At 40.3% G+C, this 27,774-nt stretch overlaps 1 protein-coding gene across 2 annotated transcripts in view; it reads right to left on the bottom strand.

Annotated features, from left to right (window-relative positions):
• The window catches only part of Igf2bp3 (insulin like growth factor 2 mRNA binding protein 3), a 147,888-nt gene that overhangs the window by 70,520 nt on the left and 49,594 nt on the right, over positions 1 to 27,774 (bottom strand). For both annotated transcript variants that reach the window (XM_004839557.4, XM_021254126.2), the window contains exon 3: positions 19,077 to 19,125. In XM_004839557.4, the coding sequence (XP_004839614.1) occupies positions 19,077 to 19,125 (49 nt within the window). The remainder of the gene's footprint in view (positions 1 to 19,076; positions 19,126 to 27,774) is intronic.

Genomic DNA, 27,774 nt, shown 5'->3' with positions numbered 1-27,774 from the left:
ATTTATAAACACAAGGTTTCTAAAACTATCCATTACAGGAAAACAAAGTTAGGGAAATTAAAAGTTAAAATTTAGGGGGTGGGGATTTAGTTCAGTGGTTCTGCCACCTGCCCCTCAAGCACAAGGACCAGAGTTCGATCCCTGGTACGAATGAATGAAAGAATGAAAGAAAGACAAGAAAGAAAGACAGACAGACAGACAGAAAGAAAGGAAGGAAGGAAATAAAGACAGAAAGGAAAGAAAGAAAGAAAGAGAGAGAGAGAAAGAGAAAGAGAGAGAGAGAGACAGACAGAAAGAAAAAGAGAGAAAGAAAGATAGGTAGATAGATGGACAGAGCATTGGCAGTGAAGGAGCAGCCTCCTTGCTGACCCAGTTCTGAGGACTGTTGATTTTATTAGTTGAGCCCTCTGTTTTGTTGTTATTAGAAAGCATCTCCTCTCCCCGTAGATAGAAGGCCATGCCAGCTGGAGGACAGTATCAGTATCTCATGCTTTAGTATGAGGATTAAAAATAGCATCTTTGGGCCAGGGGTTTAGCTCAGTGGCTTCACTGCCTGCGGCGCAAGTGCAAGGACCCGAGTTCGATCCCTGGTACCAAAAAAAAAGTTAAAAATTAAAAGCCAGTGTGGTTGCACACACCTGGAGGCTGAGACAGGAGGATCACAGAGTGGCCAAATTAGAGAAACTCTATCTTAAAATAAAAAACAGAAGTCTCTCAGTTCAATCCTGGGTACAAAAAAAAAAATGATGATGATGATGATGTTGTCAGTGACGGCCAGATGCAGTGACCCCGGCCTGCATTCCCAGCACTCTGGGAGGCTGAGACAGGAAGATCTCAAGTTTGAGCCTACCCTTGCCAATCTAGAGCCTCAACATGACCATATCTCAAAGTAAAAAGCAAAAAGGCGCTGAGTATGTAGCTCACAGTGAAGGTCCTGGGTTCAACTCTCAGTACCAGGAAAAAGAAAATCTGTCAATAAGAAGTAAAGTAGGCTCTAAAAGCCAGCATGTGAGCAAAGGTCCCCCTTTAAAACAAACATTAAATGCGCAGCAAGGCAGGATAAAACTACCACATGCAAACAAAGCAATGACTGATGAAAGATTTGCCCATGTTTGGTTAAGCAAGAAAGAAACTTGCAGCCAGGTCTTTTATGGGAAAGAAATCACGTAACATTATTATTTGAAATCAGAAATATTTGCTCAGCAGGGCAACAGCAGCGGTGTTCGGCAGCCCTGGAGCATTAGCAGCCACGCTCCCAGGTGGAAGGGGACATGGCAATGCTGGTGTCACCTCAGGAGGGCTTAGCATTAATCCGCCCTAACGAGGCTGGCAGCTGGGGACGAAGCCTGCTCCTTGCCCCATAAGGAGTATTGCTCACAGAGGCTTCTGGCTTGTGACTCACTGTGTCAAAACTACTGAGGTTTTCCTTTTAAAAAAAAGATTAGAAGAAATTAAGCTTCTTCAAAAGAAATAGCTAAATATTAAGATAAACTACCCCTGGAGAGCCAAACCACAGAAACCTGAGCTACACAAAACCCTAAAAGAAGTAACCAAATCAAGATAAAAAGCCCACAAGATAATCTTTTCCAAACACGTGTTCGCTGGTAGTGAAGGGCCAACAGGGCTTGCACCAAGATGTCCATTTCCCTCCAACAGAAAAGGCAAATAAAAATTTCAACAACTGTTTTCTGTCTACATCATTGAAACTCAATGACCTGGGACAATAAGTTTACCCTATTTTCTTATACTGTCTCGCCTCCTCACCATCCCCTCATGCAAGACTTCAGTGGACTACTAAGAAATACAATAACCTGTTACGGAGCTGACAGATTCCAACCAAGACGTGTTCAGTGAGTGAACCCTGACCAGCTGATCCACACCAGGCACTGTTCCGGGTCCCCAGTGACAAACATGGGGAAAACAAAGCCCCTGTCCCCATAGCTTAGGCTCTGGTGAAGCAAAACAGACACAAGTCAGAATGCAATAAAAACAAAGTGCTAAGGATGAGACAAATACGAGAAACACACCTAAACCGGGCGTGGCAGAACAGCTTTGTGGGAGAGGTGGCACCTAAATTGTGGGCTAATTAGTGGGAATTAACAGGTGGAAAGGAGCAGGGGTCCCTGACAGAGCCAATGTGTGCCAAAAGCCCTGAAATAGAGAGAAGAGCTGAGGAGGTAAAGCACTTCATGGGGCATGAGAATTTCAGACAAAGGAAAAAGGCCATGCAGCACCTTACTGATATGCATGCCTGCAGGAGCAAGACACTCGTGTTATCTGCAGGGTCTCATGATGACCCAAAGGGGGCATACTGTTAATCCCTTTCCACAAATGGGAAAGGCTGATTCCCTGTGACCAATGCCTAGCAGCCAGTAGGAGGCTGCCCTAGGTCTACTCCAGCATTCTTGGGCTTCTGAGGTTTGAACATAGAAAGCCCACTGCCCTGCCTTATATTTTATGAAAATACTTTCTCAGATTTACATAGAGAATAACAAGGAAAAGACTGGGAAAGACTTAGTGAAAATCAGAGCTAGAAGAATCTGGTTTTGTTTTGTGGAATCCAGAGAAGCTGACTTCGTTAAGACATCAAAACTCCTCATTAGACAGGAGTGATGGTGCACACCTGTAATCCCAGCACTTGGGAGGCTGAGGCAGGTGGATCATTGTGAATTCAAGGCCAATCTGAACTACATAGCAAGACCCTGTCTCCAAAAAACCAAAACAATAACTGCCTCATGGCCAGTAGATCCACCTCTAACACACAACGAGCACTCAAGTTCACTAAAGGCTCACAAGAGAGGCAGAAGCAGGGCTAAGGTAGAGCCAAGTCAGCAACTGAGGAAGGGAGATAAATGGCATCAGGCCCTGGAGAGCACCATGCAGTCAGCTGGCCAAGGTCAAGCCTGAGAAGTCGAGGCTCGCACCACACCCACGGCTGACGCCTGACTGGCTGCAGCTGTCTCTCCTCACATGTCTCAAAGGCCATCTGCTGCCAACTGGCCCCACGCCAACATGTGCCTCCTACCTGCTATTCTGCTAAGAATGCTACGACCGGCAAAATGACGAGATTTCTAGGTCCTGGAGAATCTTCCCTGCATCCATTTCCCTGACCAGTCCTCACCCTCGGGGCTGTGGCTCTACCACCAATTTGACACTGAAGTGCTGACTACACCATGGTCCGACCATGGTGCACTGAGTGCTGGTCCCAAACATATCTGCCTCCTGCCATAAAACCCATGAATGTTACTCACATGGCAAAAAGGCTCTGCAGGGTGCTTAAGGACCCTGAGATAGGGGATCACGTGGGCTCAACTGATGCACTCACAAGGGCTGCTATAAAAGAGGCAGAGGAGGCAGCAAAGTGAGAAAGAAGGCAATGTGAGGACAGAAGCAAGACTGGAAGGACTCACTCTGAGGGTGGTGGAACAGACCTCACGTTAAGGAAGACAGGCAGCCAGGAGAGTCTGAAAAACAAAAAGCGAAGGATTTTCTCCTAGAAGCAACCAGCCCTGACACCCACTGGGACAGATTTCAGAATCCTAGCCCCCAGAACTTCGGAAAAATTAATTTCTGTTGCATTAAGCCACCAAGTTTGTGGTAATTTGTTACAGCAGCCACACAATACACCCATTCTTGTTTTATGTTAGCATATGAAGTAAATTTTCTATGACACCAGTCACCCTTAAATTGCTTTAAAATAATTCATCTGGCTCACCCCTCAAAAAGTGAGGGGATATAGATCAATAAAACAAGAACAGAATGTTACTAAATCTCTAAAGCTAGAGACACAAGGGGTTCAATATGGCATTTTCTCTGTATATATGAAAACCTTCAAAATATAACATTTTTAAAGGTCACAAATTCCTAAGGAAGATACCACCTTTTACATCATTCCCCACCAAAGCCAGATGAACCAGTTTTCCTGCCAACATTGGAGCAAGTTATTATTTCTCTAGTTTAACACTACATCAGGTTTATAAAAAAAAACACTACAGCAGGTTATTGGCTGGTGATTAAGGGACATGTGATATAAAAATTATGCATCTCAGCCAGGCGTGGTGACATATGCCTGTAATCCCAGCACTCAGATCACTTCAGGTTGGGCCAGCCTATGCTACAGTGAGTTCAAGGCCAGCCTAAACTACACGGAGACCTTGTCTCAAAATAAAAAAAGGGCTGAGCTGTGGTTCAGTGACAAGGGCCCCAGTTCAAGCCCAGGGTAGTGGCACACAGCTATGACCCCACCCACTTGCAGACTGAGGCAGGAGGATGCTAAGTTTGATGCCACCCTTATAAAAAGGACTCCAGAAGCCAGGGACCACGGCAGAGGCCCATAGTCCCAGCTATTCTGGAGGCTAAGGCAGAAGGATTGCCGGAGTTCAAGAGTAGCCTAGTAATATAGTGAGACCCTATCTCAGAAAATAAAAAACCTTCTGATGACCCCAGCGTGGTGGTGTATGCCTATAACCCCAGCACTCTGGGAAGCAGAGGCACAAGAATTACAAGTTTGAGCCCAGCCTGGGAAATTTAGCCACACCCTGTCTCTTTAACAGTAGGCATAGCACTACTGTATGTCCTTCATATATCCAGCGTTCACTGTAAGAAGCAACTGAGAAAATAACTGAGGAGGTCCATATACTGCCCTTTAAATGATCAGTGTGCCCTACAGGTACACTATTAGGTTAACCCAAAACCCAAAATCAGAGTAATACAGAGAGAACAAGAACTAGGAATGTGAGTAAACATAAAAATAAGTGAAGAATGGACAAATGAAATAGGCCTTAAAAGAGTCTAAAATATCACACTGTCACCAACCAGAGCAAGCTGATTAAACAAGATACATGTACACATATGAACAACACATGTAGGAGGGTGGGGGTTCCAGACAAAGCAACACTAGACCAAGGAAAACTAACAAGACAAACACAGAAATCTCTATCTGGGTTGATGGTCGAATTCTAAAAAGCATCACACACCCCAGTTCAACCAACTCACTGAGCACCAGACAGGAAACAAAAAACAAAAAGCCTGAGAACACTGAAAAGTTGTCAACATATAGATATTAGACAGCTAGGAAAGACCACAGGAAATCGGAGGTTTGCTCATCCTCACATGGAAAGAACTCTGAAGAGCAAGACTGTGTCTGGCAAGACAATGTAGGCTTCTCTGGCAAGCAAAAGCAAAGGGGAGAAACCCCCATAGTACTGAGGTAACCCCTGGCCTTTCAGGTTGCTAATAAAACTAGAAATAGGATGAAGAGTGCCCTGCCATTCCCAATTGACTTACTGTTCTAAATCCCGACTTGGGGACTTCTCCCTTCCCCATGTTATTTTATTCATTAAAATCAAAGGCAGTGTTGGGGAAAGTGTAACAAGGATTTTACACACTTAAACTAAAATGCACACTGATACATAGGTCGGACAGCTTGAAATCACATTCTTCTTTAAAAGACAGCTAATGCTCTATACAGCCTTAACTACAAAAGGTTATCCATAAGTAAAAAATAAACTTTAAAGCAAATTACTCATGAGTAGTATTCTGTTCTTGAGATAAAAGATTTAATTTGCCTTTTTTGAAATTTAGAAGGAACAAAAACTGTATTCAAAAAAAACAACTTATTTAAACTTTAGTTCCAGGCTCTGGATCCAGATAAAACCGAATAAATAGCACAGTCCACCCTGCTTCTCCCATTCAATGCAGTTATAAATAAAATCTGGACAGAATTATGAGGTGGCTATTTGAAGACTCTGAAAAATAAATGATAGCAAATGGACAGGAGAGTGTGAAGTACTGCAGAAGCTAAGGAGGTCTATTCATCCCCTTACCCTCTGCTATGTTGCAGCCTGGACTTAGGGCAGCACAACACATGGAAGATGTTAAGTGGACACAGGCAGAGAGAACTGAGGAGAAGTTTTGCAGTCCTAGCTTGAGAGTAGGAAAGTCACCTAAAACTACAATGGAGACGGTTCAGAGGGGACTCAGTGAATCTTGCTCTTTTCTTCTGCCTCCAGCCACTTAACCCCTAGACAGGTGGTATAGGAAGTGTACAACCAAACAGGGCACTTAAGGCCCTAGCTTTTCTGGCTACAGAACCAAAAGGAGAATTCCCAGGAACCCTAAAATACTAACAAGATCATGGAGAGGGAGGTGCTCAGGAAGGTTATTAGCAACTGCTACTTTTAGCCCCAAGATATGTTTGAATCTGAACCTAAACAGCATGTTCAGGATTTTTTGAGTTTAACCATGGAGAAGGTCATCATCCAGGCCCCAGACTGGCCACCACTGAGTGATGCATATGTGAGTCAGTTCCAAAAACACTTCAGGGCCAGGGATTTAGCTTAGCAGCACAGCACCTGCCTGGCAAGTGTGAGGTCCTGAGTTCAATCCCCAGAGCCAAAAAAAAAAAACCACTTCAGAAGCTTCAAAAACAGAACTGAAACTGGAACTATAACTCAATCAAGGCTGGTTGCAACTTGTAGCCCAAACCAAACTAACTGCATCCTGAGAAAAAAAATGAATAACATTCTCCATAGTATTTATGCAAGACCTAGAGCATCCTCAACATTTACAATGTCCAAGATACAATCCAGAATTGCCTGGCATAGAAAAACTAGGAAAAAATCTCAACTCACATAAAAAAAGACAAACCAAATACCAAAAATGACACAGATGCTGAAATTACCTGACAAAGACTTTTAAAGGCACTTATTAAAGGGTCTAATTGTTATTGGTATCTTAGAAAGAGAAAAATAATAAAAATATTTATAGGGAAAGTACTTTCATAAATAATGGCTCAAGGTTCACCAAACTTGGCAAAAGACATAGATATACAGATAGATTCAAAATGTACAGTGAATCCAAAACAAGGCAAACCCAAAGAAATCTACCTCTACACAAATCATTAACTGCTGAAAGTCAGACAAAGAAAAATCTCAAAAACAGCCAGAGAAAATGATATCACTTGAAGGACAAGTCTCAACGGAAGATTATGTTGTCCCTGAGATGTATTTGGCAATGTTCAGAAACACTCTTGTTTTTGTTTTTTGAGACAGGGTCTCACTATGTTGCCCAAGCTGGCCTTGAACTCACAGAGATACTCCTGCCTCAGTCTCCTAAGTGCTGGGATTACAGGCAAGTGTCACCACACCCAGCTACAATCATTCTTAATGATCACAATTTAGGAAGGCAGAGGTGGTGGCATCTATGGGTTAAGGCCAAGAATGCTACCAACACAACTATGTTCTGTCTTTAAGAAATTCATTTCAACCATTACAATATAGGTAGTCTCAAAAGGATTTAAAAAATGGATTAATCAAAAGAAAGCTGGAGTGACATTTCATTGCAGGTAAAGTAGATTTCAGAGAAAAGAAAATGACCAGAAACAAAGAGGGACAATATTTCATGATATAAGGGTTAGTTCACCTTGGAAGACATAACAGTTCTAGATCTGAATGGACCTAACAACAGGCTTTTAAAACATAAGTAAAAAAACAAACAAATATATGATTACAGTGAAAAATTTCAATATTCCACTCAGGAATGGATGGAACAGGTAAATTAAAAAAACTCAGCAACCAACTGGGGCTGACTACAAATGTTGAGCATCACTCAGTAACATGAGGCATTCACCAAGACAGATTTTGTCTATCTTAAAACACAGATACAGTAAAAACAAATTAATAATAATAATAACAGATTTTTTTTTAGGAGTCTAGGTCTCATTTTGCAGCCTATATTGACCTCAAACTTGTGATCCTCCTGCCTCAGCCTCCCAAGTGCTGGGATTAGAGGTTTGTTCTATGACACCCAGCTTCAGAATTCAGTACTGCAAAAACAACAAAAAACAAAACAAAAAAACCCTATAAACGTGCAAGATATATTCACTAACAGAAAAATAGCACAAATATCACGTGAAAACTAAAAGTATATACTTCCTAAAAGAAAAAAATATTTGAGTTTGATCCCTGGTACCAAAAAAGAAAAAAAAAATTGATGAAATCAAATGCTGCAGGATTTTTTTTTTTGGAGGGAGGTGAAAAAAATGGATAAATCTCTGGCAAAATTGACAAAGATTTAAGCCAGGCATGGTGGTGCATACCTGTAATCAATCCCAGCATTTTGGAGACTTCTTACAAAGCTAAATATAAACACAAGAGACCAGAGGGTGCCAGGGATTAGGGATATAGGGGAGGGGATGAACAGGACTAGAATAGGATAGCGTGAGGGGTGTTTTGGGTGTCATGGAACTGGCCTATATCCTGACTGGTTTTTTACAAATATGTATGTTAAAACTGTAAACCGGGGCTGGGGATTTAGCTCAGTGGTTCTGCCGCCTACCTTGCAAGCACAAGGACCAGAGTTCAATCCCTAGTACCAAACAAAACAAACAAACAAAACACATGTAAACCGAAAAACCAGATGAGTTTAATGTATGTTCATTTCATACAATCTAGTTCTATATTTTATTATAACAAGAGAGTGGGCAGAAAGCAATCAAAAACAAAACAGTCATGAGTAGAGCCAGTGAGACAAATATCATCCCTCAGGGCTGCCCCAAGTCTGCCGCCTGCTGATCTGCCTGTCCTGAAGTCTCTTCTAGGAACACCATTTATCTAGTGGTGCGCCACCTCCATTAGATTTTCAGATTCATTCATCTTGAAGGAAGCTGAGACAGGTTCCATGTAGTTTATTTGTAGTTTATTTGTAACTAACAGACTAAATGTTCCTGATCATGAATCTTCTTTTTTTTTTGGTTCAGGGATCAAACTCGGGTCCTTGCGCTTTTGAGGCAGGCGGCAGAACCACTGAGCTAAATCCCTGGCTCCTGATAATGAATCTTGAATAATTTTTTTTAATGAGATCTATTTCCCTCTTTTCTCCTTCAGTTCAGTAATTCATCCATATTTTGGTTCCCTATCAAGTGTCATATTTACTTTTAGCTTCTACTAAGAGTATTTAAGTTCCCTTTATAAGGAAACAAAAGGACCTCAGGTGGTGAGAATGTAGAATTCTTGGCATAAGGTACAAAACAAAGTCACCAGGGCTGGGGTTGTAGCTCAGGGCACAGCCTGTGATTGACGAGGCCTTGGTCTAGCCCCAGCACCAAAACAGAAAGTTACCTACAAGATCACTATCACCACAGGTCAGTGCTTTGCCTTGAGCTCTCCTAAGCCTGTCTTGTTACATTTGTTCTGAAATGGTTTTATGTGAATAAATTGCCTCTCAACATTTTGAAATATCACATTTTTCTCCAATAGATCATCACTGTTTTTAAAAAGAGCTAGATGCACAGATGTCCCATAAACTATAGCTAATTCTCAAATCTCATTTTGATTTTCATCAAGATTTAAATCTATTTAGTTTGATCTTCTATTCTTTATACTGTGTTATTAAGTAAACCCAAGTTCACATTTGATTCAGTTCAAGTGCTCTCTGCTTAACTACCTTTATAAGTATTTATCAGGGGTGGTAGCACAAGCCTGTAAAACTCAGATCTCTGGGAGGCTAGGGCAGGAGAATCACAAGTTCCAGATCAGCCTGGGAAACTTAGTGACTTAGCCAAACCCTGTCTCAAAATTTAAGAAAGGCTTCACAGTGAGATATAGCTCAGTGTGACGACCCTTGGTTCAATCTCCAGTAACACACACAAAATAAAAACTCAACCATGGATTAGTAATTTTGTATAAATACACTTCTGTGTTTAAAAAAAAATGGAGAGAAAGAGTACAGTAATGGAAAGAAATGGGGAGAAGGAATCCAAAGCACTGTGTTGAGCACTGTGAGACTTTTAACCTCATTCCTAACTTCAGTCTCATCCACCACAATTCATTTCTTTTTGCCTCATTTTTCAACTCGTGCTATTTGGTAATCTACTTGGTTTATGAACAACTCTTCTAAACTACCTGTTGCCCTCCTAGGTAAGATTATTGGTTATAATTCAATTTGCTATCCTACCAATTATTCTTTCAAAAATGAGCTGAGTGACACCCACACCGTCTTAGTTACTTTTCTTGTTGCAGAGACAAAATACCCAACACCCAAAGTTAAAGGAGGAAAGGTTTATTTAGCTGAGTTTGTAGAGATTTCGGTCCGTAGTTGGCTGGCTCCAAGGCAGAATGGCACATGGCAGAAGGGGCTTGCAGAAGAGAAACAGTTCATGGCAGCAGATAGGAGGTAACAAAACATGCAAGGGACCTTATCCATGTCTTTCTGCCCCTTTTATCTTATCCAGACTACTCAGGGCAGGTAGCATTTATACCCTTAATCCTAGTGCCCTTGAACCTAGCATTGCACCATGAATCAACCTCACACACACTAAATCCAGCCACCCATAAAAAAGCCCCACCTATGACCACATGAGGCTTTGGGGGTACATCTAGACACACATCATAACACACATTGAAAGCATACACAAGAATGACCCAAGTAATGAAACCCAAATATGGAAAACTTATGAGCTTGTAACTAGACATTCGAAAACTCACTGATCATCCTCGTAGGGTACCAAGACATCCATATTTATAAAATGTACTAAATAAATGGGGTGGGGTGTGACGTGACCAAGCATTGGTTCCACCACTTTTAAATATAAACTATTTATATTGAGATAATCAAGTAACTATAGAGAACAACTGACAATATAACTACAAACAACTGTAGAGAACAACTCTTTTTTTTACACTGTTTTTTGTTTTTTGGTACTGGGGATCGAACTTGGGTCCTTGCGCTTGCGAGGTGAGAACAATTCTTTACAAAAGCATTCTAACAATATGAAGAAATGGTAGCGCTAGACTACTACCACCATCCTGCAATCATATGATATTGAATCTAAACAATGATCAGTGGCAATTAAGAGCACAGAGACAGACCCTATGTGCCAAAGAATACATACCATGTCTTATCCAAATAAAAGTGAACTTGTGTCTAATCCAAGTCCCACAAGGGTCAGAGAAACACGTTAAGTGACCACACATAGGTATCAGAAAATAAGAACACAGAACAGTCTATAGCATAAAACAACCTCAATAAACATACTGGGGGAGAAGAAAAGCACCAGGAGGAAAGGGACCCTATTGCTGAGGGGGCCTGGAACAGATTAACCACAGAAAAGATCACTATTGTGGGGTCTACTATTAGTTTATAATGTGAATTTTTAAGAAAACTTTTATGAGTTAAATTATGCCCCCTAATTTACATGATGAAGTCTTAATTCCCAGTACAAAGGAATGTAATCTTATTTGATGAGTCTTTAAATTAAAACAAGGTCATTAGGGCCGGGGATTTAGCTCAGTGGTGCTGCCACCTGCCTCACAAGCACAAGGTCCCAAGTTCGATCCCCAGGGCGAAAAAATTAAAATAAAATAAAATAAAATAAGGTCATTAGAATGAACTCTAATCCACTATACCTGGTGTCCTTATACAATGAAGAGGTTTGGAGACAGACATGGCACACACTGAAAAATACCACATGACAACTGGAATCATGCTGCCACAAGCCACCAACTCCCAGAAAGCCGGGAGAGGCTTTAAACAACTCCTTCCTGGCAGGCATGGTGGCGCATGCCTTAACCCCAGAACTCTGGGAAGATGAAGCAGAAGAACCACTAGCTCGAGCCCAGCCTAGGCAATTTACTGAGACCCTGTACCAAAATTTAAAAATTTAGGGCTGGGGATTTAGCTCAGCAGCACCACACCTGCCTTGCAAGAGCAAGGTCCTGAGTTTGATCCCTGGTACCAAAAAAAAATTTTGTTTTTTTTTTAAATTAATAAAGGGCCAGAGATGTAGTTCAGTGTGAAAGCCCTGGACTCATTCCCCAGCACCACAAGTAAATGAATGAATGAGTACTGTAATACTGTATTTTAAATTTTTTTTAAAGGGATAGGGACGAAGGTCAGCATGAAATCCCTGAGTTAATTCTCAGTACCACAGAACAACTCTTTCTTCTCTCTTGGTCCTCAAGCAGCAGCAAACCTGCCAACACCTTAGCATCTAGGACTTCCAGCCTCCTGAACTGCTAGTCAGTAAGTTTCTGTGTTTAGACTGCACAGTTTAGGCTATTTTGTTACAGCAGCCCTAGCTAAGTAAGCTCTAGTGACAGTTAACTTTCAGAGACATGTACTTTAGTATTTAATGATGAACTGAGATAAGGCCTAAGACTTGCTTCTAAATAATCTAGAAAAGAGGGAAAATGGTAGATGTATAGAGCCGGGGATTTAGCTCAGTGGTTCTGCCACCTGCCTCACAAGTGCAAGGTCCCGAGTTCGATCCCTGGTACCAAAAAAAAAAAAAAAAAAAGGTAGATGTATAAATGAAACAAGATCAGCTGACTCTATGTATTCACAATGATTAAAACTAGGTTTCATTATATTGGCCTCCTTATGTTTATGTTTGATAGTTTTCATAAGACTTAAATAGAGAGCATGAAAATCTTTAAGATGATCATCTAAACAAAGGTTGGAAACATAGAACAAAAGTGCAGGTAACAGACAACCTACAATGTGGGAAAAAATTTTTAGCAGCTGTAACCCAGACAAAGGGCTACTATCTAGAATATATAAAGAACTGAAAAAAATCAGACCCCCCCAACTTCAAAGACCCAATTCAAAAATGGGCATCTGAAATGAAAAGACATTTCTCAGACAAAGAAGTAAAAGCAGCAAATAAACATATGAAAAAATGTTCAACATCACTGGTCATTCGAGAGATGCAGATGAAAACAACACTGAGATTCCACCTCACCCCAGAAAGAATGGCTGCTATCAAGAAATCAACAAATAACAAATGCTGGTGGGGGTGTGGAGAGAAAGGAACCCTTCTCCATTGTTGGTGGGAGTGCAGACTGGTGCAACCACTATGGAAGTCAGTGTGGAGATACCTCAAAGAACTAGGACTAGAGGTCCCATTTGACCCAGCTATTCCCCTGCTGGGTATTTTCCCAAAAGAATTAAAAGAATCATACCACAGTGATATATATGTACCCATGTTCATTGCAGCACAGTTTGTAATAGCTAAAGCTTGGAAACAGCCCAAGTACCCATCAACTGGAAACTGGATAAAGAAGATGTGGTTTTTTAATAAAATGGAGTACTACTCAGCCATAAAGAATGAGAAACTAGAGTCATTTATAGCTAAATGGATACATATTGAGGTCATACTCAAGTGAAATAAATAAGACACACATGTGTAAATACCAAATAGTTTCTCTGGTGTGAGAAACTGAGAGTGTAAATAAGGACTAAAAGGATTTATTTCCTTTTTTTGGTACCAGGGATCGAACTCGGGTCCTTGCGCTTGCGCAGCAGGTGGCAAAACCACTGAGCTAAATCCCTGGCCAAGGACTAAAAGGATTAAAAATTAATAAATGATACTTTGAAATTGGAAAAGGTCCAAAGGACTAGGGGTGGTGGGAGGGGAAGGGAAAAGGAAAGAATGGAAAGGAAAAATTATGAGAAAAGAAAAAAAAATGGAAGTGAAGTATGTAAATAGGGAAGGGTTTAGGGGTGAAGGGTGCACAGGTAATGGGGAAAAAATAAGAACCAAGATACATCATGTACAGGTATAATAACCCAATGATAAATGTAAATGTATTGTATACCTAAAATGTACCAATAAAAGAATTTAAGAAAAAAAAAAAAGAACAAAAGTGCAGAAATCAGAATACAGGGGCATGGTAAACTCCTGGAGGTAGGGGGTGGGACCAGCATATCTGTCTCACACCAGTCACATACGTGTGGAGGGGAAAATGGAATCCCCTTGCATACCAGTCAGCAGATCATTTTCAATGATGCAAGGTCAGGCCCATCCGCAAGCAGCCATGTATAAGCCCTACAGTTCTCTAAACCCAGGAGTTCACTGATAACTTCCCCAACTAATCTATGTTCATTCATCACTCCAAACCACATTTTCCCCTAGACCTTTGGAGGAGATGGGTTTCTGTCAGGTTCCCTGTCAAACTCTCAGGGGCATGTTGAAACCAAGTGGTAAATTCAAGAAAGAAACCAATGTTTGGGGGGAAGTTTTCTGTTAGAGTAAGTACGAGCAGAAACTGTCTGGACCTGACAGCATATGTCTATAATCCCAGCACTTGGGAGGCAGAGGAAAGAGAGGATCACCGTGAGTTTGAGGCTGGCCTGGACTACACAGTGAGTTCAAAGCCAGCCTACCCTATATAGTGAGACAGCAAGACCTTGTTCAAAAAAAAGAAAAGGAAAAAAAAAGGCATAACCATGGACAAGTAACTTTACCTCTCCAAACCTCAGTTGTCTCATCATAAAGTGAGGTCATGGGAGTGTTAAGATTAAAATAGGGGGCCGGGGATTTAGTGGGGCTGGGGATTTAGCTCAGTGGTTCTGGCGCCTGCCTCGAAAGTGAAAGGTCCCGAGTTCGATCCCTGGTACCAAAAAAAAAAAAAAAAAAAAAGATTAAAATAGGATAACGTGGTGCCCCGCATATAAATGCTAGGTTCATTCATCTATTTACTGGCCAGGTACTCAAAGTCAGCCCATCAGGAAGAAGAAAATCAGCTACTAAACACCCAGTTTTTGAAAGTACTTACTAGGAATTTTGATTTATTTTTTATTTTTTATTTTATTTTTTTGAGACAAGGTCTTGTTGTGTAATTCGGGCAGGCCTCAAACTTTCAGTGATTCTTCTGCCTCAGTCTCCACAGTGCTGGGATTACAGCTGTGCAATACCACACCTGGCAGGAATTTTGATTCTTTTGATAAAGGTTAGACAAAATTTCTCCCTTTGGGAAGTTCTTTCCTAAGATCTTGGCAATTTGGTTTTTACAGAAAGATATTCCTTTAATTCTCCTTAGGAAAGAAGACCTACTTGGGAAACTGCCATGAAAGAAAAAGGATCAAAAGTGCTTAAAAGTCAAGTGCTCTGCCAGAGCTTTATCACCATCCTGGATCACACTGTCCACTCCAGGAGGAGTTCCCCAGGGTGTCCTCACCGCAGAGACACCTCCCCAGAGCATCTGAGGGTCTGGAGCTGTGGTGTCTGGACTGTTTCTGTGGGGACCAGCCCTTCCAGGTCCGCTCATACCACAGCTTCCCTTCCAGTCCCTCAAGCATGGAAGGGAAGAGCGAAGAAACCCTCTTCTCTTATTTTTCCATCTATATTTCACTTATTTGGGGAAAAATAAACCTCCCTAATTCTCCAGCACTGAGTGCTTCCAAAAGTTAGTTCCTTGTATCTTTATCTGCCATAAACACTTAAGTAGTGAAACATTTAGCCAATCCAGTGCCCATCAGTGCGTTATCGTCATCCAGAACTAAATGGTTAGAAGCCAAATAACCCCTGCTTGACACACAGTATCAAGGTATCTTACCTCTCTTTCTCAGCAGTCAGTATAAAGATAACAAACAATAAACAAAAGATGTATGGGCCGGGGATTTAGCTCAGTGGTTTCGCGGCTTGCTGCGCTAGTGCAAGGACCCGAGTTCGATCCCCGGTACCAAAAAAAAAAAAAAAAAGATGTAACATCGGCATAACCCAACGGACCTGTTATAGACTTTACAAATGTCACACAGCACTGTGACCTCACAGTACTGTATTTCTACCGTGGTCCCAGATTCTGTGATCCTCTTCATTGACCTCACAGAAAATGGCAGAACAGGGAGGGGGACTATTTTCCATTTCTAGGTGAAAACTGGCTAGGTAGTAAGCTCTCAGGCTCAAGTTCACTTTTCAGTTTGTGAAGCTGAGGCTGGGACTCTGTGCTCTCTGGCTCCTTTCCTGGCTGATGCCCACATATTTTTGACATCAGAAGGCCCTGGGGGAGACTGGGAGGCAGGAGCAGAGGAAGACAGGACATGCTCTTTCCCCCACATCAGCGGCTCCTATCAGCATCACCATGGCGGTGGTTGGTTTCAGCCTCTAGCTGCTCTGGGCCTCTCAGAACAAGATTCCCAAACTCCCACCCCCAGGCATCACCTCTTGCCAAAGTCACTACCTCTCAATCGCTTCTTGCTCTTTCAGACTTCTGGCACCTATGTGATTCTCCCATAAAATCCCCTGTGAGTCCCTACTATGTTTTCTGTGCTCCTGGCTGGATCTGACTATGACAAGCACAGGAACTGTATGGCTGAGAGGCAAATGACTTGTCCTATCACAGGGAGATAAAACACACTGCGTACTTACATGCACCAAGCACTGTTTTAATGGCCACAGCACGCATAATCCTATTTAATGCTCAAAGGAACCCAGTGAAGTACCTCTATCATCATCTCCATGACGCAAATGAGGAAAGAGGCTCAGAGATTTTTAAAATCCTATTCACAGATCATGTAACTAGACCACCCATCTAGAAAACAGAGGAGCTAGGAAACATTTCCACATCTGGCCCCAAAGGCTGACATGCTCCCTGCACAATAAAACTATAAGACTCCCCCTTGGTACTGTACTCCATGCTATCCACACTGTTCACAAATAACTCACTAGAGACATGCGCTTGCTTTTTATGTTGATAAGTTATTTTGTAAGTTCACTCTTTTTCATGCCGCTGCATGTCTAGCAAAACAGTATATATCTGTCCCATATTCAAGACTTAACTGATTGTTTCTCCATGGCATTTCACTTTGTCCCCCCATCCATATTTCTTATAAACTCAAAGTTAGACTGAAACAGTCCTGCCAAACTCTGTTTTCAGGTAAAAATATTTAGTCTGTGACCCGATCTTTCCTACTGCCTCAAAAGGAGGTACAGAAAGTCTCCTTGTTTCACTATCAGTGATCCTCATATTAATCACAAGTTCAAAGCCTAATCCTCCCATTGTAACAGTGCTAACTCATCACTGCGAAGTGCTCACTTATCACGGTCTACCTTAAGACATTGGCATAAGACAGCCAGCATACCCAGGGTACACAAAGTGACCCTTCTCCAAAGTGAAATAATAGATGGTGCTCATTCAAGTCTTCAACACAACACCAAAGAGCTCCTCTTACTCCTAACAAGCTCTCAGTAAATTTGTTTTTGTGCATCAATATATCAATCAATAATATTTTAAAAGGGTCACTGGTGAGGAGTTCTGAAGTCTAGTTCTAAGCTTCTCCCATGTAAATAATTATTTTAATCTTGTGTGCCTATGTTTGACCACAAGAAAATAAAGGTGTCACCAACTTGTGCTCCCTCAACAGACTATGGGAAGGGTAAAATGAATTATAAAAGTTAAGAAAAAAAAATCAGATACATAAATAGAACTTTGTTTTTTAGGTTAGACTTTAGCCAGAATGAGGAAAAAATGCAATAAACTAAAAGCTCGAGAAGCTGCAACAATCTGAATTTAAATTGGTATTACGAATGAACTAAAAGAAATCTCTAAAAAAAAAAAAAAGAGAAATCTCTAGCTGGGGATGGTAATGCATACCTGTAATTTCAGCACTCTGGGAAGCTGAGGCAGGACAACCCCAAGTTCAATTCTAGCCTGGGCAACTTACTAACTTAGTAAGACCCTGACTCAAAATAGTTTTTAAAAGGCTGGGATGCAGCTCGGTGTAAAGGTCCTGGGTTCACTGCGTAGTTAACCCCCGCAAAAGAAAACACTATGGGGCCGGGGATTTAGCTCAGTGGTTCCGCTGCCAGCCTCACAAGTGCAAGGTCCCGAGTTCGATCCCTGGTACCAAAACAAAAAAACCCCTACTATGGAGCTTAATATTGAATCACTGTTTTCATCTACAACATATATTTTTAATATATTATAACTTGAAAAGTATTTTGTGTATACCAAAGAACCAACTTCTTGCAAACATTAAATGTAATAATATTCCTCTGAAGAAGACACTGTGTTTATAAAATATTCTGAGCACAAATGTTTACAACTGGGGAACCATGGGGAATCAAAATTCAGACCAGCATCCTTCAACTCACCACCAGAGAAACCTTTTAACCATATTTTGCATTTTGCTTAGGATCCTGGTTTAGTGACTCATTCAATGTCACTTTAGAAGACTAATCTGAAACATAGGACTACTCTTGATTTTATATTAGAAATGCATAAAGCGGAGCAGTTATCCTGCACAACTTTTTTGAGTTTTAAGAATTTTCAAGTTCCATCAAGAAGAGTCAAGTTTCTCAGGACTCTTCAACTACTGGTGTCTCCAATGCTCCTGGAGACATCATTATTATGCCTTAGAAACTGCTGACACCAGCTATACAATTGTGCTACACAGTTTGTATTTATGCATAATCATTATAGTGCCACCACCTGAACAAAAGGAAGCAGAATAACACTTTTAAATAAAACATAGTGGGAGCAGAGGTGTTGCCCCACCAATTTCAGCTCCAGGGGTGGCACTGGCTCCGTGGATGAGGGAGCCTTTGCTTTTCTGAGTTTCTCTTCTAGGCCTGCAGGGTGCTCGGAGTGGCCCATGGATATCAACAAGAACTTGTCCACCAGAAAAATATGAAGAAAACCCAGGAAAAGAGCAAGAGAAAAAGAAAAGAGGATAGTTTGACTGCCTCTCAGAGAAAGCAGAGGAACTTCCAGATCATGCAACAATAGCAGAAGGCAGCTAATGGGAAGTCTATGCAGACCAGAGACAAGCAATGCCTGGCTCCTTGGAAAACCTGGTGCTACTGCCAACTAGTGCCATCATACGCTTGAAGATCAAGAGTCATCAGAGTGAACAATCATTATGAGAGTTATAACTTATCCTCATAAAATATTTTAAACTTTGTCTTAATGTGATGTTTTAAAGACATTCTTCAAAGAATAAAACACGATGTGAAAAAATAAAACATTAGTAGCTGGTATTTATCTCTTTAAAAGCTGCCAAATACAGAATTTCATATTTAAATGTACAGTAATTGGCAAACCCACTAGAAAAACTCGTATCAACAAGATCCTGTCTGGATGGAACTGCATGAGGAAGATAATCTAGTTACACAAAACTCTAACTTTTTTTTTTTAAATATTTCACAGAGCAGAGTTTTAAAAATATTCCATATGCTTACAAAGAAAATTTACATCAAGACACGGGCCAGAAGATTTTGTGTTCTACCACACCCAAGACTGGCGAGAAGGCAAAAACTCCTTAGAAAATTAGTAATAGGCTTATAAAAAAATTCTTACCTCCCACTGTAAGTGTGGTGGGATATTTCGTATCTGAAGTTTCCGAATCCTGTGGAAGAATTTAAAAATATTTTTAAAGAACAAAAACATACAAAATACAAGATCTTAATAGCCAATGAGGAAGTTTAGAAACTTAAAAATATTAATTTTATAATAACTATACAATTTATAAAAAGAAAATAGAGTCTAAGAAGGAAAAAAAGAAAAAGTTAATCGCAGGATGCATATTGGGACCATTTGGAGATCTGGCATTGTTGAATTGTTATGACATACTTTGAAAGTCACTAAAACTGGCACATAAACTGTTTGAAAAACATTTCATCTGATAACTATATTCAGAGTTCAAACTCTTTTTCCTCAAATTTAAGCCTCCCAAGACACAAAGAAAGTCTCCTTTAGTCCAGATGTTTTTACTCTGAGATCACAGTCAAGGGGGCCATGAATTGAATTCAGAGAACTCAGAATTGAGAAAAGGGGTGAGAATCACATATTTTCACTGTCTTCTGACTGAAATTTAATGCTCTCTTCAACTTTGAGTGGAGGCAATAAACCATAAAATACTACTTGTAATTTTGACATCAGTATAAATCAGGTATCTTCATGCCACATTAAGTTGCTGCGGATCTTTAAATATCATCTACATTGCTGTGAAATTTAGATATATTGCTAGAACTTGTTACTTGTGTTAAGCACATATTACTATTTTTTTAAGTTTGGTAACTTTTATTTTTTAAGTTTTGGTTTTAAGTTTGGTAACCATTTTGAAATGTTTCTGGATAATCTTATGTATTTTATGTATTTAAAAATATTTAAGAAGAGCTCTACAATTTCCAGACTGTCAAAGAGGTCCATAGTACAGAAGCCATTAAGAATCCCAGCTGGCAGCAGGATCACAACCTCAAGCCCAGCCAGCCTGGCCAACTTAGGGACTGAGACCTTGTCTCAAAATAAAAAACTTTAAAAAGGCTGAGGCTGTAGTTCAGTATGAAGGTCCTGGCTGCAATCCCTAGTACTAGGGGGGAAAAATCCCCAACTTAACTCAAATGCCTCCGGCAAGCGCGCGTGCGTGCGTGCGTGCGTGCGTGCGTGTGTGTGTGTGTGTGTGGAAAACAGGGAAAAAGAGACAGATTGTACTATAGGTGCCTCATACTAATTACCCTCTTAACTGAGTTTGACATCTCAGGTGAAATCATTAAATTTCTAGGGCTGGGGATTTAGTGGTTCTGGTGCCTGTTTTGCAAGCGCAGGGTCCCATGTTCGATCCCCGGTACCAAAAAAAATCATTAAATTTTTTACAAAATTAGAACTACACCGATCTCTTTCCAGACACAAAACACCAGTTTAGACTAGATTCACAGATTAGTCCTTTGTTTCTTGCCCTTCCCCAAAGCAAGAGAATGCCACAGCTGCTGCCTATTCAGCCAAGAACGCCAAAAAAGCAAGGATGAACCAAATCCAGGTATGCTGCTACTCTGTTCTCAATCCTAAAGTGGAGGGACAAAGGGAGGAGCACTTTTTATTTTTATGACAGAATAAAAACAGCAAATCATCAGGGTACAGTGTACCAAAGAGGTGGTAAGAGAAGAGTGTCAATTTAAAAGAAAAAAATTCCCAACATCAATTAGTTAGAATTTACAGATAAAGTGCTAATTTGGGATTTGTTTCAAACTCACTCATGGGGCTGGGGATTTAGCTCAGTGGTTCCAGCACCTGCCTCGCAAGTGCCAGTTCCTGAGTTCGGGCCCCCCACAAAAACCCCTCACTCATGGGGTACCTACCTTTCCGGTGCCTCCTACTCTTCAGGGTAGCTATCTTCCCTTTTCCCCCCTCTTTTTTGAATAAACTGTCTTCCTTTATTTAGAAAAAAAAAACTAACTCATGTGCTCATAACCATTAGTACTGCAGAGCAGGTACTATTTTTCTATAAAAGGTTTTTAAAGAAAAAGCTCAAATATGGTGTCAAGCATCTGTAGTCCCAGATACTTGGGAAAAATCACTTGAACCAATTAAGAGAAGTAAAGTCTAGCCTAGACAACATATTGAAGGATTCATCAAACCAACCAACCAACCCATGAATGAATGAATGCTTAAAAATATACCACTGAAGCCAGGTATGGTGGCCCACACCTGTAATTCCAGCGCTCTGGGAGGTGGAGGCAGGAGAATTGCAAATTTCAGCCCAGCCATGGCAAGACCCTGTCTCAAAAAATAATACTAAATAAATAAAATAAAATAACCTGGGGCTATAGCTCAGTATGAAGGCATTGGCTGGATTCAAATAATAACATATTTAATAAAAAGTTTTCTAATATAACAGATTTCAGAGCTGCTACACATTGCTTTAGCTATCATAAAAGTTACATTATGTAAATATTTATCCTGGGTAACTAAGGAGTAAGAATGACTTGCTACACACATGCAAATAATAATCTATTTTAATCAAGCACCTGACACAGTAAAGGCTGGCAACAGAGTGTTAAGAAAGTAAGTATTCATCTCCACGAAACTTTTTTGAAACTTTTTTGAAGTGTATTTATGTTACTAAAAATATTTCCTGGGCCGGGGATTTAGCTCAGTGGTTCCACCACCTTCCCCGAAAGTGCAAGGACCTGAGTTCTATCCCCAGTACCAAAAAAAAAAAAAAAAATTTCCTGAAAAGTACACATGTAAATGTAGAGTCAATTAGTAGATGATAATTCATATTATAAAAACAAATATCCACTTCACACAGTTTCCAAGAAACTCTTTAAATAGAATAGTATTTTTTTTTTTTGGTACCAGGGATCGAACTCGGGTCCTTGTGCTTTCGAAGCAAGCGGCAGAAACACTGAGCTAAATCCCTGGCCGAATAGTATTTTTTTTTAAAAGTAATCTATTAGCCATGTTTCCCAAGGACCGTCTAAGGGTTCTTCAAAATGTACATCCAACATTCATTTACTTATTGGAAGTTACTCCAGAATAATTATTTACCTTAAATGGTTGGCCAATTCCCATTACCTGAATCGCTCAAGCCTCATTTTAGAGAAACATTAGAATTATCTCCATTACAATTAAGTGTTTTGACATCCAGAACTGCTCTTTCCCATTTACCCATGAACCAACAGTTTTTCCTCTGGCTCCTAAGCTTTGCTCTGCCAGGGTCCTTGCGCCTGCACAGAAGGCAGTGAAACCACTACGCTAAATCCCCAGCCCTGCTCCACTCTTAGAAAGTACAGGAGCCAGAAAGCTCAACAGGAAAAGGAGGCAACCAAAGGCATAAACTGAACCCAGGCAGCGCAGAAACACCAACTTTTGCCATGCTGAGAATCCCACACTTCTCAGCTATGCTTTTCGAGCCGGCTGTGCACAATTAAACACCTACTTCTTTGATCATCTACCACTCGAGCTTTTAGAGTTAGATTTCATTTAAGTTTGATTCTCAATATTTATGAGTCAAGAAAATATTCATGGTCAGGAGTGGTAGTGTACACTGTAATCCCAGCACTTGGGAGGCTGAGGCAGAAAGGAGTTTGAGACCAGCCTGGGTAATACGAGCACAAGGCCAGCACGAACTATAACATAACAAGTCCCTGTCAAAAAAAAAAAAAAAAATCAATAAAATTTAAAGAGAAAAATATTCACATTTTAATAGATTGCACCGACTATAATAAGTTATTAAAGTTCAATTTAACTATCAACAAAATACTTCCTCCTGTAACACAAAAATAGTAATGAATAGGACATACTTTGTGACAATGGAGACTAATTGGCTTTCTTGTTCATCCGTGCATTCAGGGTCTGCAATAGGACTTGGCACCTGATGAACACTCAGCTGGTAGTTAGAATTTGTTACAGTACACAAAAAGGGAAGAAAAACACAAAGCTCACAGTTCCACTATTAAGAAACTACTAACATTTCTGGTGATTTTCTTACAGCTTAAAAGGAAAAAAAATAACTGCCACACTTAGGGAAAAATGGGGTAAAGGTTAAGATCTCAGGCTAACAGACAGCACCCTTCATAAAGCACCTACTGTGGGGCTAAGCACAGCTCAATGGTAGAGCACTTGTCTAGCACACACAAGGCCCTAGGTTCAATCCTCAGCACAACAAATAACATCCACACTGTGCTGGAATTATTAGTTGCGATGAAAAGTCGGTAAGTTAGTCACAAAGAGTAGGTTTAATTAGAGGGTAAAGAGCCAATAGAAAGGCTTGTGTAGATGCCAAAGAGCATCTTCAAAATTTTAGTAAATGCTGAGTGTGATGGCCCACCGCTGTAATCCCAGCACTTGGAAGGCTGAGGTAGGAGGATCACCATGAATTTGAGGCCAGCCTGGGCTACATAGTGAGTTCAAGGCCAGGATGGATTGCTGGGCACAGTGGCGCATGCTTGTCATACCAGCTACTTGGGAGGCTGAGAAAAGACTGTAAGTTTGAGGCCAGCATGGGCAATAAGCAAGACCTTGTGTCAAAAATAAAAAGGGCTAGGGAATGTAGCCCAGGGATCCTTGGGTTCAGTCCTAATACCACATTGAAAGAAAGAAGGAAAGAAGGGGGGAAGTGAGGGAGGGGGAAAGGAAAGGGAAAGAGGAAAAGAAAGAGAGGTGAGCCATATACCCATTATCAGCTTAAGTATGATCATTTAGATCGTACTGATTCTATACCCACATCTCTTCCAACAAGTTCCACTTACATGGCAATTCATGCTAAAGTAGATTAGTAAACAATTATGAAAGATAAAAACAATATTTCAATTTAACCACAACCCCACTATTGTACCTAGAAGCGATTAGTAAAGATCCCTGGTTTTCAGAGATCTACTCAATGTTTATTCCCCCAATTGCTTGATGTCTAAGATCTCAAGAGACACACCAACACAAAGTGGGTGGAGTTGATTCCCCTACTCTGTTTTCTTTCCATTTATCTGGCAGACACAGGCCATAAATCCTGTTACTCAATTCTGAATTTTACCTACTGCATTCCCTTTATGTCATTTTAATAATTGTGTGCTATACTGAATTTGATATGTAGTGATGGGTAATGTTTCATAAGGCACAAAATATCCATAAAACTACTTAAAAATCTCAGAACAAGATAAATGAAAATACCTGTATGCTTCTCCTCCTCCCAGAATGTAACTATCACCCACAATTTTTATCATTTAATACTTTTATTTATAAATATCAGCAGATCTTCAAAATTACTTTGACAACATAGTGTTAGCAATTATCAAAAATGAGTAGTCAGGGGCCAAGGATTAAGCTCAGTGGTTCCACCGCCTGCCTCGCAAGTGCAAGAACCTGAGTTCCATCCCCAGTACCAAAAAAAAAAAATTGGGTGTCAGATATTTGGGCTGGGGATTTAGCTCAGTGGTTTTACCACCTGCTGCACAAGCTCAAGGATCCAAGTTCGATCCCCAGTATCGGAAAAAAGAAAAACAAACAACAAACAAAAAAATGAGTAAGAAATGGTTGTTAAAATTCTCCCATCTGGTTCGATCTTGGCAGGCGCCCATGCCCTATACCGAGGGTGGCTAACCAGCATAGGGTCCTTTTACTGTCGATAATCGAGTTCTAAATTCTGCTCCATTGGAACCAACTGGCAAATAACCATCACACTGACTTCCCCAGTAATACATATTTACTTTTAAAAATTAATTGTTACAGTAAAGAAAATTTTGTAAGGAATACAGAAATAATGCCCTAACTTTTCATCGGTTATAATGGAATCAATGTGTTTTTAAAGGTCTATTTCTCACTGCAATTCTCAAATTTTTAAGTAAGCCAGCTAATTTCTGGGAAAAGGCATTTTGTCTAAAGTTATTTTATTTATTTATTTATTTTGATACCAGGGATCGAACTTGGGACCTTGCACTTGCGAGGCAGGCGGTGGAACCACTGAGCTAAATCCCCGGCCCATAAAGTTATTTTAATATGTGGTGTAATAATTTCAAATTTAAGAGTTGTTTTAACAGTTAATAATGGAATATGCCTTCTTAGTAATGTCTAGAAATAGAAACAGTTTACCATGAACTTCTATGGGAATTTTTTTGGTACCAGAGATCGAACTCAGGACCTTGTTCTTTTGAGGCAGGCAGTGGAAACACTGAGCTAAATCCCCAGCTACAGGAATTTTTAAATACAGCAAGTATGTTAAATTTAAATATGAATAACTCCAAGAATTGTCAGTGTATGTTTTGCTTTGGTTGAACTTGGCGTATATTCATCACCCATTCATTGTGACAAGGGTATTTATTTTATTCTGTATGAACATTGTTTCATGTTTGTATGAGAAATTGTAGCTAAACATTTCATTGTCCCCAATGCAAAAGAAGCACAATTCTATTGCTTTGTCTTGCTTAGAGTTAGTCATTAAATCATCACTTTTACATATATTGCTGTTACTTCGGCTTTCTTTTAAGTTTCAGTAAGTGTTTTATGAAACCACAAAATACATGTATTTTAATTTGACCTAAAAAAAAAATGAGTAGTCAGCGCTCAAATTTTCCTCATTTAAAAGTTACCAACTTGGGCCGGGGATTTAGCTCAGGGGTTTCACCGCCTGCTGTGCAAGCACAAGGACCCGAGTTCGATCCCCAGTACCAAAAAATAAAATAAAATAAAATAAAAGTTACCAACTGGTTTGTTCAAATCAGTATCCAAATAAAATCTATACATCAAATTTGGTTAATTAAAACTGTAGTCTTGGGCCGGGGATTTAGCTCAGTGGTTTCGCCACCTGCGGCGCAAGCGCAAGCACCCGAGTTCGATCTCCGGTTCCCGCCCCCCCCCGCCCCCAAAAACCCTCTAGTCTCATGTCTACAAATTTCCCTTTTTTTCTAGCACCTTGTTTGAAAAAACAAACAGGGCCAGGGATTTAGCTCAGTGGTGATGCTGCCTGCCTCACAAGCACAAGATCCTGAGTTCAATCCCTGGTACCAAAAAAAACGAAAAAAAAAAGGAAAGAAAAAGGAAAAACAAACAAAAAACAAAACCTCATTCGATTTGTAGTTTTCCACTGCCTACCTAATGCTAACACCAGTTGAAGACAGGAAGAGAAAACTAAGTCTTATGTGTAACTCATTCTGCTTTGCCTCTTTTTCTTTGGTACAGGTTGAAAAACGGGGTCACATTTGGATCAGTCATTTTCAAATAACTTAGAATGTAGTGAGGCCTCTCCAACCTACCACTTGGTGGCACTCTGTACTGGCTACAAATTGTCATTCCAGCTGTGCCAAACAAACAAAATTCATGCCCAAAGAAGAATTTACTCAACCAAGCTCAATTCAACAATGTTAGATTATATCTATACCTATCCCTTATTTTATACAGTTGGGAATTAGCTCTTTAAAAAGTCAACCTCAATTCTTAAAAGGCTAATACTTCAAAGTAGTCAAATATTTAGGGAAATGATCAGTATCACACTCCTGGCCTCATCACCTGGTAGAACTGCCTCACTATTGATTTGGCAATGTCTTATGAAAACCTCTGACAACAGGTGCCACCTCTGCCTCAAGGATTTTCTTATATACATAGGTAAACTGTAACACACTTGAAGATGGAGACAACTAGGAAGAATCTGGAGGTCCAGGAAAAAGGTTCACCAAATAAACCAAACATATAAAACTAAATCTCATGGAGACATTGTAAACATGAGAGAATATTTAATAAGAAAAATGTTTATTACATTACTCACGGAAAAAAAAACAAAACAGAAATGATCTCATTTTAAAATGTTTTACCACAAGAAAGAGCATGAGTGTCCCTGGTGGTATACACCTGCAATCCCAGACCGCAGTGGGAGGATCTCCAGTTCAAGCTCAGCCTAGGCAACATAGCCACATAGCCACACACACACACACACACACACACACACACACACACACACACAATTTTAAAAGCATGGAATGTAGATCAGTGTGAAGACATTAAGGCTCTAGGTGCAATCCCCAGTACCCTCTCCCCTCCAAAAAGAGAATTCCCATGGAGGAAAAAAAAAGTGTGTATAATAGTGGTACGTGTACATCCATACATGGGTACAGACATACACACACGCACAGAAAATCAATAGAAATAAGAGAGATATACTATCAAGATACTGAACATCATATGCTCTAGCTGGTAGAACCATGTGCAGTTTTAACTTTAGCTTTTGTGTTTCTATAATGAACCCTAATTGTTAAAAGGAAAATAAGCTATTATTTCTAGCCTATTACATATTATCAGAGTGAATCCTGAAGAAACTAGTTATATTCCAACAGTTCTAACCAGCTCAGTGATAGCAGTTCCTCTCATTGCTCACCTAAGTTTTTACAGCCTAGTGGAAAAAATTAGACATTTTAAATCACTTTCAAAGAAGGTCAGTAAAAAAGGAAGAGGATCAACCTCAAGATTCAGGAGAACACATACATCCCAGGTTAGGAATTCCTGTGAAAAACTGAATCACATCTATTGGGCCAACAGAGGGTCACAGGTACTAGAAGAAAAGCACATTTTGTGCAACAATTAAAGGGCATGTCAGATTCTAGTGATATACTGGATTAAGGGAAGGGAAAAAAGACAAAGTATGCAGTCCTCTCATTTCATAATGAGATGTCTGTGGCTCCAAGTGTGGTCTAAGGGTCAATCACCACTGAGCTTGTTTAAAATACAGATTCCAAGCCAGGCATGGTGGCACATGGCTAAAATCCCAGCACTCAGGAGGCTGAGGCAGGAGGAT

Source organism: Heterocephalus glaber, unplaced genomic scaffold (assembly GCF_053883595.1).
Source record: "Heterocephalus glaber isolate CG9 unplaced genomic scaffold, H.glaber_assembly_v1.0 deba00000676, whole genome shotgun sequence".
Taxonomy (NCBI): Eukaryota; Metazoa; Chordata; class Mammalia; order Rodentia; family Bathyergidae; genus Heterocephalus; species Heterocephalus glaber.
This window is presented reverse-complemented; position numbering and strand designations above follow the sequence as displayed.